The sequence below is a fragment of the Nanorana parkeri genome, unplaced genomic scaffold (genome assembly GCF_000935625.1).
Source record: "Nanorana parkeri isolate BGI_ZX_2015 unplaced genomic scaffold, ASM93562v1 scaffold78, whole genome shotgun sequence".
In the NCBI taxonomy this organism is placed as follows: domain Eukaryota; kingdom Metazoa; phylum Chordata; class Amphibia; order Anura; family Dicroglossidae; genus Nanorana; species Nanorana parkeri.
In genome coordinates, this window is record NW_017306346.1 from 1,130,343 (window position 1) to 1,151,460 (window position 21,118).

The 21,118-nt window shown below is 39.2% G+C and overlaps 1 protein-coding gene across 1 annotated transcript in view; it reads right to left on the reverse strand.

The window, feature by feature from the left end:
- Positions 1-1,296: 1,296 nt before the first annotated feature.
- The window catches only part of PSD3 (pleckstrin and Sec7 domain containing 3), a 405,283-nt gene continuing 385,461 nt past the window's right edge, over positions 1,297-21,118 (reverse strand). Inside the window, exons 15-16 of the mRNA XM_018576857.1 lie at positions 19,857-20,000; positions 1,297-1,546 (exon numbers count right to left, since the gene is read on the reverse strand). Coding sequence (XP_018432359.1) covers positions 1,331-1,546; positions 19,857-20,000 — 360 coding nt within the window. The 3' untranslated portion in view covers positions 1,297-1,330. The remainder of the gene's footprint in view (positions 1,547-19,856; positions 20,001-21,118) is intronic.

Below are 21,118 nucleotides of genomic sequence, written 5' to 3' on the forward strand. Positions count from 1 at the left end.
TCCTCTATTCCCTTCATTTTGAAAAAACTACTGAAAGTTCTGAGCTGATGAAAAAAAATAATAATATATGTATGTATGTAAATTACAGCTTCCTCTATAACCTGCACTAGATATATGGTATGTCTATCATAGAACACTATGAGCATAAGTGCAAATCAAATGCACTATAATTAGAAGTAGAAATGTTTTTTATTTTTTTCACAGCAAATTACTCAATTGTCCTGTATTGATGGTAAGTTGCAGAATCCTCTGCTGTTTCTACAATCCTTCAATTATGAAAGAATATAAATGAAGTCCACCAATTTTATTCAGCAAAGCAGTAATAAAGTCACTAATAACAACAAATCAGATTTCATTTTTACTGGAAAAAAAGACTTCCGATTGGTTGCTTTGGGCATTGCTCTTTTCCTTGCTTAATAAGCCTCACAATGGCAGATAATTGTTATTCTAAACGTAAAAAAAAAAAAAAAAATAGACAACACATAAGTCTATAGCTGCAGTTCTGATTTGGAACTGACACAGCAATGGATTCAAGAAATAAAATTGTATATACGGATTTTCTAATGACTGAGATGAAAACTGTACAGTACATTCATAAACTGATTAGCCTGGAATAATGTTTAACACACATTAGAAGATGTCCAGATTGAACATGAATGTGCTATCCCCATACAGTTCTGTGTAGACAGCATACACTTAAACAGTAACAAAACACCTCCTGCAGAAACTAAATGGCCTACTCTGCTTAGGAGCAAATGTGCATTTGCAAGTATGTCTAGTGTCGGTAAAGTTGGTGCATTCAAAATACTAGCACCTGCACTGGCCCAAACTCTACCTCCAATTTCTATAATTCCAGCACACAAACACTTGCCTACACATAATTTATATCTGGGTTTACAATAAATTAGTTAAAAAAGAAAGGTCAACAACAGTCAACCAATATTTGTTGTATACATTAAGTTAAAAAATATAACTTAAAAATATTTAAAGTGAAGATCAGTGGACCCTGGGGCAGGCATGACATTTTGTTGTCCAGAAATGTATCCCCTATGAATAAAGACGCAATACTTTTCAGCGCTGGACTTATTCTGCAGTGCATGAGGTGTTATAAGCCAAACTACCACACTATGCAGATTGGAAACAAAGACATCTACAACAAAGTGAGCAGTTAACAGCAAAAAGGAATGTGCAATAGAAAATGCTATCAAGCTCCATTCAGTCACAGACTCATTTTGTTGTTTGTATGAACCACAGATAGTAACAATTGTGACAGACAATATATTTTGCTGCTCTTGCGGACTGACTCCAGCGTATTGTTATCCCATGACTCTTAGGTAACCTTCTGCTTGATGCTGGGTGTCTCTGGCCGGTAATCCTTCCTCTCCGAAACATTACGCTTGACCTTGGCATTGGCTGGTGATGAATCTTGAGTAAGAGATGGGCTTGAATGAGATTTCTTCAGGCCAGAGTTGTCATTGTCACCACTGCTCAGAAGCTCTTTGCCTCCTTCCTTCAGGAGTTTCACATAAACTTCATATCGGGTTTTCTAAAATAGACAAACATAAAATATTTAGCAGTAGAATATAAAGATAATTAAGGAGCCGCAATTTAATAATACCAGAGGAACCATCAAAAGAACAAACAAAAGACAATAACCGGTAACTATAGACATACTTACTGAGCAAAAAAAGAGCAAGGATGATGTGCAAGATGCAGCTACCTTTAGGAACAAATTGCAAATCATCTTCTTAGGGAATCCTATGTACATTGTGCAGCCAATTACAACCTTATTGGTTGCTTTGGGCCACTTAATTTTGCATTTCATTACTCCTCGTTGCATTGCCTTAATGGACAAGCCCAATGATGGCTAAAAGGCAACAATAAAAAAGTGGAATGATATCATGTATCAAAGGTGTGTTAGCCCATACAACCAATCAGCTCCCAACTTTCATTCTAACCTTCTGGTATGAAAGCTAAACAAGGACATAGAAGATTGGTTTCTATGGGCAACAAGAAATGTTCCGGTCAGCACATACTTGATGCATGAGCTCCTTTTTAAATAATGTATGGCAAAATAAGAAAAGTGATGAAATTAAAATTTATTATCTCATGTATACCTGCATGTCTTTTGTATGTCACAGAGTAAAGCAATGTGTGAAGAGAGATAAATGATTGCTTATGCTATAAAGATTTTTCAAAAATGGCCTGCAAAAGATTTGTTGGTACCCCTACAAAAGATTTTACACAATTGGGATCATAGAGATATTTAAAAACTAACCATTTTCTGTAATTAGTATTGCATGTCTTCAATCTTGTAATCAGTCAGTTAGCCTATTTGCATGGAATAACATTGTTGCTCTACTTCTTGCTATCCTGAGCACCACACTGAACATGGACCAGAGAAAGCAAAGGAAAGCAGAGGAAGAGTTCAGAAAAAAAAAATAGAGACCAACATGTCCCATAGTTATAATGCCATCTACAAGCAGCTTGATGTTTATCTGACTACTTTTTCCTCGGAATGTAGTCAGACTCCTTGAGCAAGAGGAAAATTAACCCCAGATGGAATAGAATAATGCAAATGGTAGACACAGAGCCAAGGAAAACTTCCAAAAAGATACAAGCCGACCTCCAAGGGCAAAGTACATCAGTGTCTGATCACACCATCCATTGCTTTTTGAGCGAGACGACAGGGGGTTTAAAGGAAGAAGACCCAGGAGGACTCCTCAGTTGAAAAACATAAAACTACCAGGCTGGGATTTGCTAAAATCCATACTGACAAGCCATAATGCTTCTGGGAGAATGCCCATTGGACAGATGAGACAAAACTGGAGCTGTTTGGCAAGTCCCATAAGCTATATATTCACAGATGAAAAAAATAAGCTTTCAGAGCTACAGAGATTGCTAGTTTTCAGCGATTGCCTCTAAAAGCTGTGCAACAAAATAGTAGGTTAAGGGTCCCATCATCATTTTTATTCATGCCATTTTCATATGTTTAAAACACAGTTAAGAAAACTAAATATATAAGTAACTGAATCATTTAATCTCACAGTCCAATGGCAAAATACAGTTTTACTAGCAGGGAATGTCTCTGTTATATTTCACTGTTTGCCACAGTAAAAAAATAGCTTTCTTCGGCATTTCTATTTAAATCTGCCACTATATAGCATAAAATCACACAAAATTAAGACCTGCTATGTGTCTAGATACCATACATAAATTGTTTAAAATATCTGCACCACCCAAAGAATAACTATAAGCCAAGTCGTATCTTGTTCAACAACCATCTTGTCCATGATGGTGCCATCATGTATATATACACTATATTGCCAAAAGTATTGGCACACCCCTCCAAATGATTGGATTCAGGTGTTCCAATCACCTCCATGGCAACAGGTGTATAAAATCAAGCACCTAGGCATGCAGACTGCTTCTACAAACATTTGTGAAAGAATAGGTCGTTCTCAAGAGCTCAGTGAATTCAAGCGTGGTACTGTAATAGGTTGCCCATGAATCCATGAAATTTCCTTGCAATGAAATATTCCATGGTCAACTGTTAGTGGGATTATAACAAAGTGCAAGCAACTGGGAACAACAGCAACTCAGCCACGAAGTGGTAGGCCACGTAAAATGACAGAGTGGGGTCAGCACATGCTGAAGCGCACAGTGCGCAGAAGGCGCCAACTGTCTGCAGAGTCAATAGCTACAGACCTCCAAACTTCATGTGGCCTTCAGATTGGCACAACAACAGTGCGTAGAGCGCTTCAAGAAATGGGTTTCCATGGCCGAGCAACTGCATTTAAGCCTTACGTCACCAAGTGCAATACAAAGCGTTGGATGGTGTGGTGTAAAGCACGTCACCACTGGACTATAGAGAAGTGAAGATGTGTTCTCTGGAGTGACAAATCACGCTTCTCTGTCTGGCAATCTGATGGATGTGTCTGGGTTTGGTGGATGCCAGGAGAACGGTACTTGCCTGACTGCATTATTCCAAGTGTAAAGTTTGGGGGATTATGGTGTGGGGTTGTTTTTCAGGGGTTGGGCTTGGCCCCTTCGTTCCAGTGAAGGGAACTCTTAAGGCATCAGCATACCAAGACATTTGGGACAATTGCATGCTCACAACTTCCTGTTCCAACATGACTGCACACCAGTGCACAAAGCAAGGTCCATAAAGACATGGATGAGCAAGTCCGGGGTGGAGGAACTTGACTGGCTTTCACAGAGTCCCATCCTCAACCCAATAGAACATCTTTGGATGAATTAGAGCAGAGACGGTGAGCCAGGCCTTTTTGTCCAACATCAGTACCTGACCTCACAAATGCGCTTCTGGAAGAATGGTCAAACATTCCCATAGACACACTCCTATACCTTGTGGACAGCTGTCCCAGAAGAGTTGAAGCTGTTATAGCTGCAAAGGGTGGGCCAGCTCAATATTGAACCCTACAGACTAAGAATCCTGTGCAGAAAGTGATGAGGACACCCTCACACTAACCCTCCATGTCACCACATTGCCTTTGGTAACGTAAACTAAACTCTTTGTCTGCATGTTCACCCTTCCTGCTCCAGGAAGAATCATGACCAGACAGCTGATAAATAATGCTCTCCAAAATAACCAGACAATGTTAATTCTGCTAGATGCTCAGAAGAAAAAGAATTGCTGAGTCCTGTAAATCAGTAAATACTGCTTTCCTGCTGTACAAAGAAAAATTGTTAACTTCTAAGTCTGCTTTGTGCAAAAGTATGTTCAAGTCGTGGCCCAGTGACTTCTTTTCTTTTTCTTGTGCGAACAAAGAGATCCGAAAGAACAATCATATTTAAATGCACTTAGTTTCATGGGGTTTAAGAACAGTCATCACAGCTAGAGATACCTGGAAAAGCTTTATAGCTGTAGTTGGTGCACTTTACTGCATTGCCAATGAATGCCTGAGCGTGCATTCAATCATAATTCTTAATACAAAAGTGCTCTGCAGCAGCTAATCTCTTTCTATTCATCTGTGCGAGACTAAAAGTTCCGTCCATAAAATACATGAGTGGAGGATTCAGCAGGGAGCAGTGAGGGGGCGCGTTTCAAATGTTTTGCAAAATAATTTTCTATAACCTTTTCATTGTTGGATGTTTTGGATAGTAACATTTCTGAAAGCTATGCCATGTACAGACAGAAAAATACAGGAAGGTCTAAGAAATGTAAGTTTTTATACACACATCTTTAAATTTGAGTTTACAAAAAAGCCAAAGATAGCAATGCATTAGCAGTCAGTAATTTTGCTCTCAAAAAGTTACATAAAATGAGAACAGATCAGCACACACACTCTTATATGCACTGAACTCAAGTCACAGGCTGCAACATGAAAAGAAACCGAAAAAAAGTAATTAACGTATAGTGGGTTAAAAGATGTCTAAAAAGCTTTCTACTAGATATAGTATAATTTTTAAGAACAGAGATTTCCTCACTTAAGGAACTGTGGCTGGATATTTTAACATGACTATTTGTATTAGCAGAATTTATTTTTCTGACAGTTGACTTTATTGTAAGGTAAATCACTAAAATAATGAACCACTGACAGCTACATGTCAATGACCCCTTGCAAACCTTCTATTGCTGCGCTTAGTGATTTTTTTTTCTACTGTCCTCCTTTCCTACCCATAATGCATGTGCTCTTTTCCCATCCTATAACTAAACTCTGATTCTGGTACTTTTTCAGGCACCTGAAAATTATAACCTGTACATAAATGGATGGGAAAAGTGCTGTTCCAATAAGGGACTATTGTCATTTCATCCCGTGTGCTCCATTAATCCAGCCTACAGAGATAATTACAAAAAGATGCTGGCAAGCAGCACTGATTTAGAAGAATCAGTTTAAAAAGCAGATTAGCGTTTTGTTACCTTTTTAGTTTTGTTTTAATCTTACACATTTATAAGCACAGATATATTCTGCAGTGCTTTATTAAGATTTCTGAACTGACCTGCTATTAGGCAATTCATGTTCATTGAGACGAGGAAGTATTTTCAGTGGTTGTTCTATTGTTTTGAAATAGTTCAACTACAAATGTGCTAACATTACAGCTACTCATGTATTCCTCCAGTAAGTGACACAAGAGTTGTAGTTGGTACTTTCAATGCAGAAAGAGATGTCACTTAATGGACCACCATAGTACTTCCTGCCAGCTGTGCACGGGGTGCTTCCAGACAGCTGTCCGCTAGTTGCACAAGCTGTAAAAGATCCAAGTATGGAGTTGCTCAGGATCATGTGGTCTAAGGTCAGATTGAGCCCAGTGTCATGTTAACACATTTATACATATGCATGCCCAGAAATACACAGATAATCAAAACACGCTGCATATTTTTGTTGGGGAGTAAGAAGTAATTTTACGTCTTTTTAGGTAGCAATAAGGATAGAGTCACCTTTGGCTAAACAATGCACACCAGTCTCTGATCCAAGAGGAGCATTTCTCAGAATGTCCTTACCACAGTCCTAAAGAATGGGGTCAATCTGTGAAGAAACCAATTGACCATTTAAACATAGAAGAGTAATTGCAGAAAAAGACCAAGTGGTCCATCCAGTCTACCCCCCTTTTTTGTCTTTTTTTTAACAAGATGGAGTAAAAAACTGTATGGACACAAATGTCACAGCAGTGACATCCGATACGTGCAGCTCTATTCAGGAGAGGATCGGTTGACAGATCGTCTCCTAATCAGCCAGTGTGAAAGAGGCCTAAGTCATTTGATACAATCTGACAAGTTAAACAAACAAAAAAAATCACCCATTATTAATCCTTAGTTTACCCTAATCAGCCCAAATTAACTACTTCTTCCCCTTCTCCCCTTAAATATTATTTTCCTGATGATTTTTTTTTCTAACCATTAATATTTAAATGTTTGCTTAGTGTCACGAAAAAGTGCAAAATTAAAAAAAATAACTTTATTTCATTTGTAAACTCTTTGTTTAAACCACCTCTTTGTCTTGCTCTGCTGACAGCCTTTCCTGGGCTCTGAGAAATCATGTAATTTCAGGAGAGAAACATGAGTGCACGGAAATTACAATTATGTGTGCCAACTGGTGAACAGTGAAAGCTGTTTATTACAGGTATTTACAACTACCCCACAGAGGTAATTGGGGTTGAGAACTATAGCAATAAGGAGCTTGGTTAAACCTAGGGTGTCACAGTAATTTAAGTCGATATACTGTAACAACTAATACCCAATATATTAATGGTTATAAGTTCCTTATTTTTATGAGTAAATGCACTTTAAAGTAGACTGAATGGAAGGGCAATTTTATTGTTAGTATCCCAACCCACACAGATCAATTGAAACAGCCTCTTAAAAATATAGTAATTAACAAAAAAAAATACAGACACTTCTGGGAGGCACAGGTGATTCTACTGTGTCCCTCCACTGCCTTTTAGGAATTCCAGGAGCTTGGAATCCCAACAGAATGTGCTCCAACCAGTTTCAAACTGGTGGAATGATATATGTATATTCTGTGTATCTATCTATCTATCTATCTATCTATCTATCTATCTATCGGGGAGTCCACAGAGCACTCGCACAGAGGGTGTTTGAATAAAACAAAAGCTTTTTATTGTCCTCTTCAGGGCAGTCAAAATGGTAAACACAAACGTAAGCTTATCTTCAGCATAACTCAAGGCAAAAGTCTGTATCTTCGACACAAATAAGGTAACATAGAAATGTGTCTCAACAGTTTGTCATACATCAGCCACAGCTGATCCCTCTCCTCACAACTCCCACCTCAGGGTTAGAGCCTCAGCCTGCTCATGGCCAGACACCCAGCAGCTTCACCTCCCTGTGTGACAATGGTCCTCCTGACCTTTCCCAACACTCCACGTGTGCCACAGGCCCTCTCGGCCTACCCAGCCAGACTCCAGCTCAGAGTCTTGTGTGTCACATACACAGTCTCCCACACTCTGTATGTACACCTCCACCACTGACTGACTCTTCCTATCTGTCCAATCTCTTAATAGGGCTGTTATCAGCCACCTGGACAGTCTGGCCTGGCAATTGGCTGCACCTGCCCCCAGGACTGGAGATTTCATCCCGCCCAAGACTCTTAGAAATCTCCAGAGACCCAGATCCCAGTTATATTCCAGAAAACCCGGAAAGAACTGGAAACCCTGCTCCTTCCCTGTAACACCAGATTATTATGACCACCCCATCAGTACTGTGTTGGGCCGCCTCGTGACACCACAAGATGTTGAAAGGTGATGTGAGGAATCTGACACTGCACTGTTGCCCTTCTGTTGTCTTGTACCTGTCTTGCCGCTCTCCGTTCTGCCCTAACATTGACTAGTCGCTGACGGCCACAATTCGCATGTTCAGACCCAGATTTTCAGCTGACAGTCCAGTCTTTAAACACTTTAACAACAGCTGCTCTTGAACATTTAACGAATACAAGGCTCTGGGGTGCACATGTGAGCTGTCATCTAACAGTCTGTTTGAAGAAGTAAACCTTCAATAGGTAAATTCTTTAAAGGTGCTATTTGTTTCTTCTGATTTGTCAGTCGTTACCTTGGACCTTGAGATAATTCATGCATACCGTATTTACCCAAATACCTGGAACCAAGTAACTAAATCAACAGACAACTTTCTGGCAATATATAATAATAGCTATAACCATTTTGCCCTGTCATGGTACAAAAAAGATCCTTCCTTTGAAAAATAAAAAATGGTTATTTGATCTTGCAGGAGTTAAAAAAAAATGTTGCAACGTAGTATTACAGATGTGGTTGCCCTCTCTTTTATCTATAGGTGCACAGCAAGGATTCCTCATTAATCTTCCTCCAGTCCAATTACGGACGACAGGTTAAGTCACCTTAGTGAGCACAGCAAGAACTGCAGATCTGAGATACTTACTGAATAAAACCATTCATTTTCGAAGATATTTATTGTTGATATAGAACAACTGCTCCATGTGCCATTAATGTTGTCATTAAATTATCAGGGCACAAGCATTTAAAAATCAACATGCAGACCACTTGCTTTGAGACATATATTATGTTTATTCTGTATAATTCTATCAGTAATGAGTGACTTTGTGAAACGCCTGCTTTGCCCCACTAATCATTACAAAAATGTAATTTACAAATAAAATAATATTACATGTTTCTCTCCATCCTTACAGGGCGTGTCTCCAAAAAAACTAATTCCTCCTTTTATGATTGGGCACTGACACGTTTGATTATCTGTTAGCTTGGAAAAACTGCCAATATGCCTCCAAAAGCGGACTCTCTCTTTCCATCATAGATCTAGTTTGAATTTATGTTAAATAATAAAAAATAAAAAAAAATAAACCCTATTCTGAAACTGTATTGTATTGTGAATTGTATTGTGACTGTACTGTCTCCACTATTTTGTAAAGCGCTGAGCAAATTGTTGGCGCTATATAAATCCTGTATAATAATAATAAAATTGATCTTCCTCCTATTGGAGTCTCCATTTGAAGGATCTAGTACTAGGGGCTGACAACATTTGCAGCAAAATTGAGATAACATATTTAAATTTGTGAGAAGTTAATGTTTCCCATAATTAACCCCATCTGTACTGTGCTGGCATATCTTATTATGAGTTGAAAAACAGATCTGAACATCGTCTGTCTCAACAGAGGGTCAATGATTGAAAAGTTAGGCTTGTTACATTTAATATGAGAGGAAACTCAGTCTCCCTTTTGAATAACTCATACATTTTTCAGAGTAGCTTTCAGGCAAAGGCCTGCACCAAAGATACATCTAAAAGGTTAAAAAGGATTTTTCGGTATACTGAATGAATGGGAAGACACAACAAATACACTGCCTGGCCAAAGAAAGAGTCACCACCTGGATTTAGCTAAGCAAATAGGTAGGAGCCTTCCATTGCATAATTAGCCTAGGCTCAGCAACATTATGGGAGTTATTCACTAAGCTGCGGAAAGCAGTCCAGTAAATAACCAAGCTGAAGTGAAGTGAGCTGCACCCCGTTTGGATATTCACTTCAGCCGTACAATCGGCCGGCTTCGGCTCCCTTCAGTTCAACTGAACATGCTCATCATGTTCGGCTTAGCCGAAGTGAAGAACACGTTAGACTCAGCTGATCCAACATCTGGATCAGCTGATGTGAGTATGCGGCAGTTCACTTGCTGCTGTTCACCCCTATTCTCAGAGGGGCCGAACAGCAGTGAGTGAATTTCCGAATGGCATTTGGCTAGGTTATTCTGTTCACCTCGGAAGTAGCGAGCAGAATAAAAAGAAATGTAAACAAAAGAAAGCGTGGGGTCCCCCTTCCCATACATACCAGTGGCCTGGTCCCCCCTAATTTTCTTGCCCTGCCAGGCCAGTGCTTGGGTCTGGTTCGGAATTTTAGGGGGGACCCCACTTTTTGGTTGTGGGGTTCCCCCTTAAAATTCCTACCTAACCTAAAGGGCCTGGTATGACTTTTGGGGGGAACTCAAAGCCTTTTTTTTTTTAACTCGGGGGTCCCTCCTAACATTCCTAAAGGGTCTGGTGTGAGGGCCGGTTCACACCACAAAGAGTACGTTGCAGAGCGTTTGGCCTCTGGAACGCACACCGGCCGACTCCATGCATTCAGGGGCGGGAGGCAGCATGGCGGTGCACTAAAGTCAATGGCACAGCAGCCATTGGAACGCAGGCACTAATGTTGGGTTCCGGCGCTCGCACTGCGGGCGGAGGACGTGGCTGCAGTGCCATTGACTTCAATGCACCACCATGCCCCTTCCCGACCCTGAACGCAGGGAGTCGGCCGGGTTGCTTTCCAGTGCATTCCAGAGGCCGAATGCTCTGCAACGCACTCTTTGTGGTATGAACCGGCCCTGAATCGGGAGGGGGACCCCATGGCGGTTATTTTTTAATATTCGTTTACATATGCAGGGAGAATGGTCTGCTTCGCTTCGGCTGTGTCTTCAACTTAGCACAGCTGAACGCCTATGCTTCGGCTTGGCTGAGCACTTTGGCTAACTTTGGCTGTTGTACGGGCTATTGTCAATAGCCCGTACAGCAGCCCTTCATTTCAGCTGCACCGAAGGGCTTCATTTCAGTTGAGCCGAAGGATTAGCCGAAGCTTCGGCTTAATCCTTCGGCTCTTCAGTGAATAACCCCCTATGTCTCCAAAAAATTAGGTCAGCTGCCTACCTGAATATACTAAATGACCAGGTTTTTCTATCAATGGTTTTTTTCTTACCTGATGGCACAGGCATATTCCAAGATGACAATGCCGGAATTCATCGGGTTCAAACTGTGAAAGAGTAGTTCAGGGAGCATAAGACATAATTTTCACACATGGATTGGCCACCACAACCTTAACCCCATTGTCCAGACCTTAACCCCTTTGAGAATCTTTGGGATGTGCTGGAGAAGCCTTTACGCAGTGGTCCAACTCTCCCATTATCACTACAAGATCTTGGTCAAATTTAATGCCACCCTGGATGCAAAAAAATGTGACATTGCATAAGCTTACCGAAATGATGCCATGGGAAATACAAGCCACATTCAAAGCTCAAGGTGGTCCAATAAGATATTAGCATGTGTGACTTTTTTTTTTGGTCAGGCAGTGCATATAGTGGGGTTTTCAAATTTGACTGCAAAAGTGGAAATACACTCATGGTAGGGGAATGGCAACGTTATCTTTAAGTAATTGTTATAAGACAGCTGATGAGCACACCTGCCAAAGTCCACTTAAAACTTATAACAAGATTCCTATAAAGCAGTATACGAACAGACCGCACTATCCAGAGAATTCCAATACTGCAGACTTTATTAAAATTCACAGCAAATCCAGTATATCAGTGAAAAAGTGTATAAAGCAACAAATGCCAGCACTGCACACCCCCAACCAACTACAACCTCGGACATGTTTCACCCGAAGGCTTATTCATAGAGTAACAAGTACAGACCAGAATCTCACTTAAATGTGTTCAAAAAACTCCACCCTACACAGGTGCGGGAAGGAATGCTCGCTGATGGATAGGTTAACTCCTGGACTGTACATGCAAAAACATGGATAACAAGTTAGTGTATGCCAATTAATTTTGATGACCAATGTTTTGGACCATCAGTTGCAGAAAAATATAGACTTCAAGCTAAATTTCATGATTCAACAAATTGGCTTGTCATTAGAAAAAAAATATCACAGACAGACAGCATCAATCCACTAAATAGGAATAAGCTATAATGAAAAAAAAAGTTATTTGTCTATAGACACAGTTGCAGTCATTTATCATCTTTTACAGGGGCTAGTAAGAAAATATGGTACAGTACTAAGAACAAAGATTTGTTGCGTAGCAATAACAATGTTGGCACAATAATACACCAATCTGAAGATAAAAAGGTGTGTAACTAATCAAAGCAGATCCTCTGAGCTTCAGAACTTTCCTTGAGTGGTGTATTACATGGATGCACAAATTGGGTTACTGGCACAAGCACTTTAAATAAACTATTTGTAATTTGTCACATGATATTGATGGACACGCTTATGTATGGACTATATTCCATACTGTATATATTTAGTAGAATTATAGTCTTTTATAGTCTATTAATTTTTCACATATCATTTTGTTTCACATTTTGTTTAAATATTTGAATTTGGATCGTGTAGAAGTGCTGTGCTTATATAATTTTATCTTTTAATGTTATAGATTTGTGCGCAGTTATGAATAATGCCAATGTCAAGGATCACAAAACAGGAGTGAGATTCCAGACCCAAAGAATCCATATTTATTCACAAACATTCAGCTGATGATAACAAAACACATTCCTCATCTGTTTAGACCCCAGGATTGTCAGTCTACACACAACATATCTATATCTGCATTCTCTTAACCGCTTCAGGATGGGCAGCCGTGTATAAACGTCTGGCTCCTGAAGTTATACCAAGAACACAGCTGCTGAAGCTGTGCTCTTGGTGTCGTTGTAAACAGCCAGCGTTGGCTGTTCAGATACAAGCGATCCATCGGCTATACAGCAACCCAATCGCTTGTACCGTTCAGCAGAATGTGCACCCCCCCCCTCCGCTGCTGGCTACACCAGGCTCCACTGTCCCCATGTGGGCCCGGGTTCGGCACGGCAGGTCTCCCCTTATTGATCAGAGGTAGATCAGCAAGCTTATAGCAGCTGATCTCTACTCCAGTCACTGGACCCAGAAGTCATGTGTATTACATCACTTCCGGTGTTACTGTGCCCTTTCTCCAGCTCCTGTAACCAGCACATGTTTGGTATTTATTTACCAGACGTGACCCAATCTTTTACATCTTATAAAAAAACAGGGTTTATATTCTGTTTCTGTGCACTAAATTTCATTTAAGTGTATTTTGTCCTAAAAATACTGTTTGATAAACATTTGTGCAAATACCACTGCTAGCATTTTTGTATTCTACAGGGCCTCTGCTTTCAGAAAATATATAATTGTTTGGGGGTTTTAAAGCTTATCTAGCCAAACATTCAGATTTTATTTGCAAATATTAAGAAATTGCTACAGACAGCAAGTGGTTAACATACTGCACTGTCCCTTCTTCAGTCATTCACATTGCACAGGAAGACCTAAGGGCAGAAATCCTTTTAAATGTTTGGGGTGACACACTCATCCCTGGCCAGGTAATGAACCAAACATAGTGAAAGTGTCTCCAAAACACAGCAATAACTTCAACAGCACTTAACAAACACAATACAAAATTATTTATAAAAATCATGCTTCGCAATAGGCTGCAAAAAATAATTTCTGCTAAAGGGGACAAAACCAGTTTCTGAGGCCAAGGGTGACTTAATTTTTTTTACTTTTGCCACTGTACACCATTACATCTATTGATATTTATGTCGAATACATGATTAAAAATAACAATTTAGTGCTTTAATATCAACTTTATTTGTACTGCATTTGATTTGGCACTGTTTGACTGAAGATCTGCACACACACACATTTTTTTAGCTTTATTAATTGGATAATATTTCTAATTTGAAAAATTTGTGCTGAAAAAATGTGCAACCTACAAAACTTAACAGCAGGCAACTTTTATCTGATGTAGTCATTCAGCTCGGACAAGTGTCCTTCAAGCAGGGCCACTGTTTACATAAAATGAAAATAATGCGTGCACATAATGAAGAAAATAAATGACCGAGAACCTACATCCCTAGAAGTTTTTTTTGAACACTGCCAGCTATGATTACCACCCAGGACATCAAGCTATTGTAATCCACCTGCTTTGTGAAGATTGTGAATACTCACAATCAGAGCATACCACTAATAATGATAGAGTGCAGCATCATGTAGGGCTCCCCACAGCTCAAATAAGTATACAAATCAAAGAACAAAACTATACAGCTGCTCTCACAGCTACGCAAATTAAGAAATATAGCCTTTAATTAGGATGCTAAGACTACAGACAAAAGCATTTTTCTTATGGGCTCAGCTTTTGTCAGCTATTTACCAAAGCTTTTAGACTTATTATCTTGCAATTTATGTAAACAGTAAAGGCTTAATCCACCCAAAACTAAGTTACGTTTTTTTGTGGATGTTAGTGAGTTAAATCACTCACAAATGTTTCATTTGTCTGTAGAACTCATCTGGTGAGAGCTCCACATTCATCTCATATGCCAACCTATCAGTTATTAGATGGTTTCACACTTCGTTGTAAACTTGTAATTTATTTCACATTACAAGTAAGACAATAAGTAAAATATCAGTTACGAATGAACCAAAATTATATATAATATTTAATCCCCAATATAAACAGAAATAACCTAGACATTCCTATCTCAGCTTCTTATGACTGCATATATGGCATTCCAATACTAACCTTATGCTATATATTAATTCAAAGGGGCATCCATTTTTTTCTAATGTGAATTTACGTCAATAATTTAGAAAGAAAGACAAAGAAAGCTGTACATGGTATTAACCAACTACCAAAATGTGTGATTCTGTGATGTTTTTAAGCTTCCAGAGCAGATTTCAGCTTTAATGCAATGTCAATAAGCTTTGCTAAGTGGGAATGGTGATTTAAGCCACAGCATATCTGTCTTCTGCTGTAACAAAGAGATTATCGCAGTTGAAAGCACTGTGGGTACAGCAACTGAAAGATCAGAATCTATGAAACTGTATTTTGTCTTCAAAGCTCTGTTGATAGAAAGCGCTTCAAAGATCCCTACGTCTAAATTAATGAAAAAAAAAGTAAAGAAGCAGTGCTACAAGAGCAGTTAAATATTGTTTTAACCCCACGCACCAGTGTTTTGGAACTACATTAATTAGTCTCCCTATTCTTTGGTCTTCAGCCTATGCTTTAACTTTCAATTAAATGCACTCAGGATTCTCAGTTGTCTTAGGTAATAATACATTATTTAGTGGGGGAGGTTGTGGTTAAATATTACTTGGTCCTGTGTTCTTTTTGCAAGGCTAGGGTTTAAAGCAGACATTTTAAAAATTTAACAAATTAAATTAATGATGAATAATTAATCAATGTATAAATAGGAGGGAGCTTATTTATCTTATTTACCATTAGGCCTGTGCCTGAAGGTAACAGGTGCAGCTTTTATAGCAGAATAAACACAGTGATTCTATATAAGCCTAATTACACTTTGTCATAACATTCGAAGCCAGGTTAGTTCTTGATCAATAAGAAATTGTTGTGTTCCTACAAGCTCCAGTGTTGGAGACTCAGCCCTGATCAATCCAAGGGAAGCACAATGAAGTATACAGTATAAGCTGTGCTGAAAAAGACCCTGCCAGCAGGTCACACTTTGGGAACCTTGGTTTTACCTCATCAGTAAACCAACATTTGTACTTACTGTTTGCACCATTTGTTTCCTAAGCCACACATACTTTTTTATAGTTATGCATGCTGTAATTTTAATAAGAAATTGACACTTCCAGGAGTGTCAGATACTCATCTTTTTGGGGCCCCTTTTTGCTGTCCCCCACTCTGTACCCTGCAGATCTTAGCACAGCCTTGGGTAATTGCAGCACTGATGCTAACTCCAGAAGCACCATCTCCTCAGACCATGCTAGTGCTTCGACTCTTTGGGAGTCCTCTTTTGTGATTATGCAGTGCACTGATAATTGTGAACAACAAAAGGTATGTGTTTGTTGGGTTAGGGTCTGTCCCATCCAACATGGTTGGTTATAATTTAGATTGGCAATTAGAATCTTCTTTTTTATGTTTTATTATCATTATTTTGATTCACTATCATTCTCTGCAGTACTTTCATTTAATATATTTATTTAGCCCTATATTGTTGTGCGCAAACAGCCACAGCCTGCAGCCATGAGACCACATTTGTACCCTGTACCAATTAATGTCTGGTGTTGATGTCTGCATGTAATGGCTCATACTAGTGGTTACATTTGAATACGGCTTCTGACAGGCCCTGGATGCAGACAGTTTGCATATGGGGCTGGTGGTCTGGCCACTGCTAACTGCCCAGTTTGTATGCGGGCATAGCGCAAAGTGTTGCTGTGGCCAGGTGTGGAGTTTAACTGCATATGAATGCTTCAGTCTAGCTGCCTCTAGCTGTTCATCTGAATGAGCCCCTAAGTATGCAAATAAGCAGTTCCAACTTCACTGGCTCACTAAACCTTGAAGGAAGGATACAATCTTTAAACATTCATGTCATCATTCATATTTATAGTTCCATCCTGACAGGTTCCCATTAACAAAATCAAAACATGTCTTGCTCTGCCAATAGTATAATACCCTAGCATGCTCATATCTTGCCAGTATGCATATGACAGATAGAAACTCTTAAAACCACAAGGGGAGAACAATTATGTATCAGATGAAAGTTTCCCTAATGTGCATGCACCTCAAAATTACACACAATAGGGAACAGCATCCCTGAACACTGATGCTCCTTCCTTCATGTATACAGACACAGGCAGTACTTTGAGGTAGTTTAGGCCAGAACACAAGGTAAAAGCCTCATCTAGTGCCACACATAGGCAGCACCACCAGAAATTATTTTTAGCTTGCTTCATGGTAACATTGGCCCTATACCATCTCTTGACTAAAGTCTGAATAGAGTACAGTCCAAGTCATCAACTCTTTTGCCTCCTTTATGTTATAAGAAATGTCTAGTTAGTAGATGTCACACAATTTGCCTCTGTGACTATTCTGTCTTTCTTCCCTCCTACATTATTGCCACATCACAGCAGCCACCAAGAAGTAAAGTGCTTGCATGCACTTGTCTTGTACTGCTTCCTTTTGCTTCATTGCATTTTTGTAAAATGTAGGGGAAGGAAAAATCTGCAGTGCCTGTTAGTACTGAGGAACAGCTCTCTTTGAAAAACACAGATCCTCACTACTTCAGCAGAAGATTAGCCGGGACAGGGGATCCATACATCAAGGCCTTTTATCCTGCATTACTACCGTGCACTGTATCTTTTAACTGTCTCTCAACCCTTTTTTTAAATGCTATCATGTCAGTATGGACCAAACTCTCTAAGGAATGTTTCCATTACTTTGTTGAATCAATGCCATGAAGAATTAAAGCAGTTCTCAAGACAAAAGGGGTCCAACCCAGTACTAGCAAGATGTATCTAATAAAGTTGCCAGTGAGTGTATGTGACTTTGCATTTGGTAAAAGTAGGCACAGAAGGCAAATCTTGCCACTAGCTGATTATTACATGTCTCATATAGTTATGTATGCACTATGCCTGCCCTAAGACACAAATACATGTATGGCTATTACAGTTTTATAACTTGTTTTTGCTACAATTTACACATTCTGAAGTAGATTATACTGAAGTTAAATTCATCATCTATATAAAGACATACACAAGCAGGATGGATGTTTTATTTTACTAGATACATCAAAACATAGGTTGGGTAACCCTTCTCCGCAAAAAGCTACTTTAAAGAAATGTTTGTTTTACCCACATTAAAATTGATACAAAATATTTTTCAAAATTAGAAAAGTAAGCTTTAATTCCCCATACCCTAAAAGGCTTTTAACATTTCTAAAGCTGTGGATGTAGCAACAGAGAATCCTTAGCAATAGCAAAGTTACATGCTGTATCTCAGCATGAACAAAGAGGTTGAGAATTCAATTTGAACAAAAAAAAAAAAGATTGCAGAACATTTAGAACACAGTGCAAAATCTCAAGTACTTGACTCATACGTTTATATGTTAACATTGGCAAAAAACTATGTGTGCTGATACATAAATATGCAAGATCACTGATCTGTATATAAATGCTCTAAAAAAAAATGATATTCTTACAAACATACACTTAACGGCCAAAAATTTGTGGACACCTGGCCATCACAGCTATATGAGCTTGTTGGACAACCCATTACAAAAACGTGGGCATTAATATGAAGTCCCTCCCTTGGCAGCTATAACATCCTTTACTCTTATGCCAAGAATTTCCTCAAGCTGAAGAGCATCTGGTAAAATATGCACCTGTTCAGCCAGAATTGTATTTGTAAAGTCAGTTCATTTCATTAGGGTTGATGTTAGGCCTTTGCGCATAACACACCTGTTGCACCGTGGGGGGAACTTATCAAAACTGGAGCAAACAGAATCTGAAGCAGTTGCCCATGCCAGACAATCAGCTTCTATTTTTCTCTCAGTTTATTCAGTTAAGCTTTGAAAATATATATATAGAAGCTGAATGGACAACTGTTTTAGATTTTGTCTTCTTCAGTTTTAATAAATTCTCCTCCAAATCTTCATGAACCTGGTTTTGTCCCCAAAATGTTGCCCCAAGGCTGGAAGCAAAATATGTCTAAAATATCTTTGTATGTTGCATCATAACCAGTACCCTTCACTGGAAACACATAAAGGCAACAAGTTTTCAGGGTTATCCACATAGTTTTGGCAATTAAGTGTGGATGGGATGGTCATGTGTCTACAAGCTTTGTCCATAGAGTGTAAATGTATACTTGACACAACTCAAGACTAAAGTATTTAATATTTTTTTTAGTAATTTAAGTAATTAACCAGTATTTCTATGCATGGTTTCTAATTGAACCTTCTAGCCTTCGAACCTTCTAACGACTGAACCTTCACATTCTCAAATAATTCATCCCCACACATCTACCTCCTCATGTATCATTTCCCCCTCCTCTTTCAGATTGTAAGCCCTCAGGGGCAGGGCCCTCCTTACCATCTTGTCTTGAATTGTAATGTCTTCCTTATATTGTAAAGCGCTGCGCAAACGGTTGGCGCTATATAAATACTATGTAATAATAATAATTGTCTATGCACAAATTAGAAACCATGCAGATCACTGGCCCCCACAGCAGCAGTAGCACTGCTTGATCAACTGCTTGGGACAGAACACACCTTCTGCTGGACTGGTTAATGAAACAAAAGTGGCACACTGATGAAGTCATCCTTTTGCTCATTCTGTACCGCCTCCTGTACTCCATCCCTAATGCAAGCAAGGATTAAAACCCTCTATAAGGTTTTGTTCTTTTTTTTACCCTCTTTTCCTGGTGACACCCATTGCCCTCATTCCGTAGTCTGATGTCACATAAAGTGACAACTCTTCCCAGCAGAGTAAAAGCAATAAAAGAAGTGATAGTAGTTTTAACACCTTCCCATCCTATCCACAATTTTTGTAGATGTTTTTGCTATCTCCCAGAATTCAGTTCTAATGTGCTTTAAACAGTGTTAAATGAATTGCATTCTGTTTATGAATGCAGCCATAGTGCCATATGAATAAAGCACCTGTACTATTAGAAAGATAAAGATCATATCATAAAAATGACATATTTTCTAGCACTATAAAAAGGAAGTGAAAAGACCATTCAACCTGACTCCCGATGCTGCAGAGCATGCTGGAACTTAGTGTTAACAGAACCTACATTGCTACATATGGTGACATGTATTTTGAGAGTTTCGTATTTCAGAACACATACCTCAAACTCCAAATAGTGATCTTTCATCTTGTATTCATCTATTTCCTTAGCTTTTATTTTCTTGTCAGGTGGATAGGAACGATGCTCAGCCAGCTCAGTGGAGATCTGTTTGAGTTTTGTTTCATGTGATTTCAGCTGTTCCTCCTAAAAAGCAGATGACTGACAGCTAGTTTAACGCTTCAGGACTTGCAGAGATATATTAAATCAAAAGTTTCCCTGAAATTTCAGTGCAGATAACTCAATATAGCAAAATTACTTCACACTGTAATATATGTGGCACAATCTGACTAGTACGGAAGATTGATTTATTTGATGAGCTCATTATTGAGGAATAATGCATACTAACAGTGTGAAAATGCAGCTCCTGCCCTGGGCACACGTTCAAAGGTCAAAGTATGCAATCAGAGTAGAAGCAGACAGTTAAATGGATACCAAAAACTGATACTTTTTATACTTAGGGGTCCTTAAAATGTTTTCCCCATAAGATTTACATAGATTTTGCATTGAAGCATAGAAGAGCCAAAACCTCTGGTCAAGATTCAGCAGTGTACCCACATCTAAATGAAAAAGGCCACTCCTTTGAAGACAGTCAAGTACACATCCTTGACAGGGAGGAGGACTGATAAAAAATGAATCAGAAGCGCCAAACGTTGACCAACAAATGAAGGATAGTTGCGGGTGAGGATTACTAGGGGTGCTGCCCCACTTCAGCCTGGGAAGCTGCAATACTGTGGGAGAAAACAAAAGAGAAGGGCGCCCAAACTAGTGTAGATTATTTTTAATATTGTATATTGAGGTAACAATAAAACCATACTCACAAAAGTGAATCAAGACAGAAGTGTATAAGGTAAGCCAGAATGACGCGTTTTGTGACATCTTGTGTGACAGCACAGGACTCCTTACGATGATGCGTTTCCGGGGCCACGAGATCTGACGAAGGGGGCGGGGCCCCGGAAACGCGTCATCGTAAGGAGTCCAGTGCTGTCACACAATCTTCTGTGCAGCTTGTTGCAGATGTCATTCTGGCTTACCTTATAAACTTATGTCTTGATTCACTTTTGTGAGTATGGTTTTATTGTTACCTCAATATACAATATTAAAAAGAATCTACACTAGGGTGGGCGCCCTTCTGTTTTCTCCCACAGGGAGGAGCACTAGTTTAAGAAAAATACAGCAAGTCCAGTTGCCATTGATTTATTTTTTTCAGATATACCATGACCTGGATGAATGAGAACCTTCACAGACATAGTACAGGACACAGG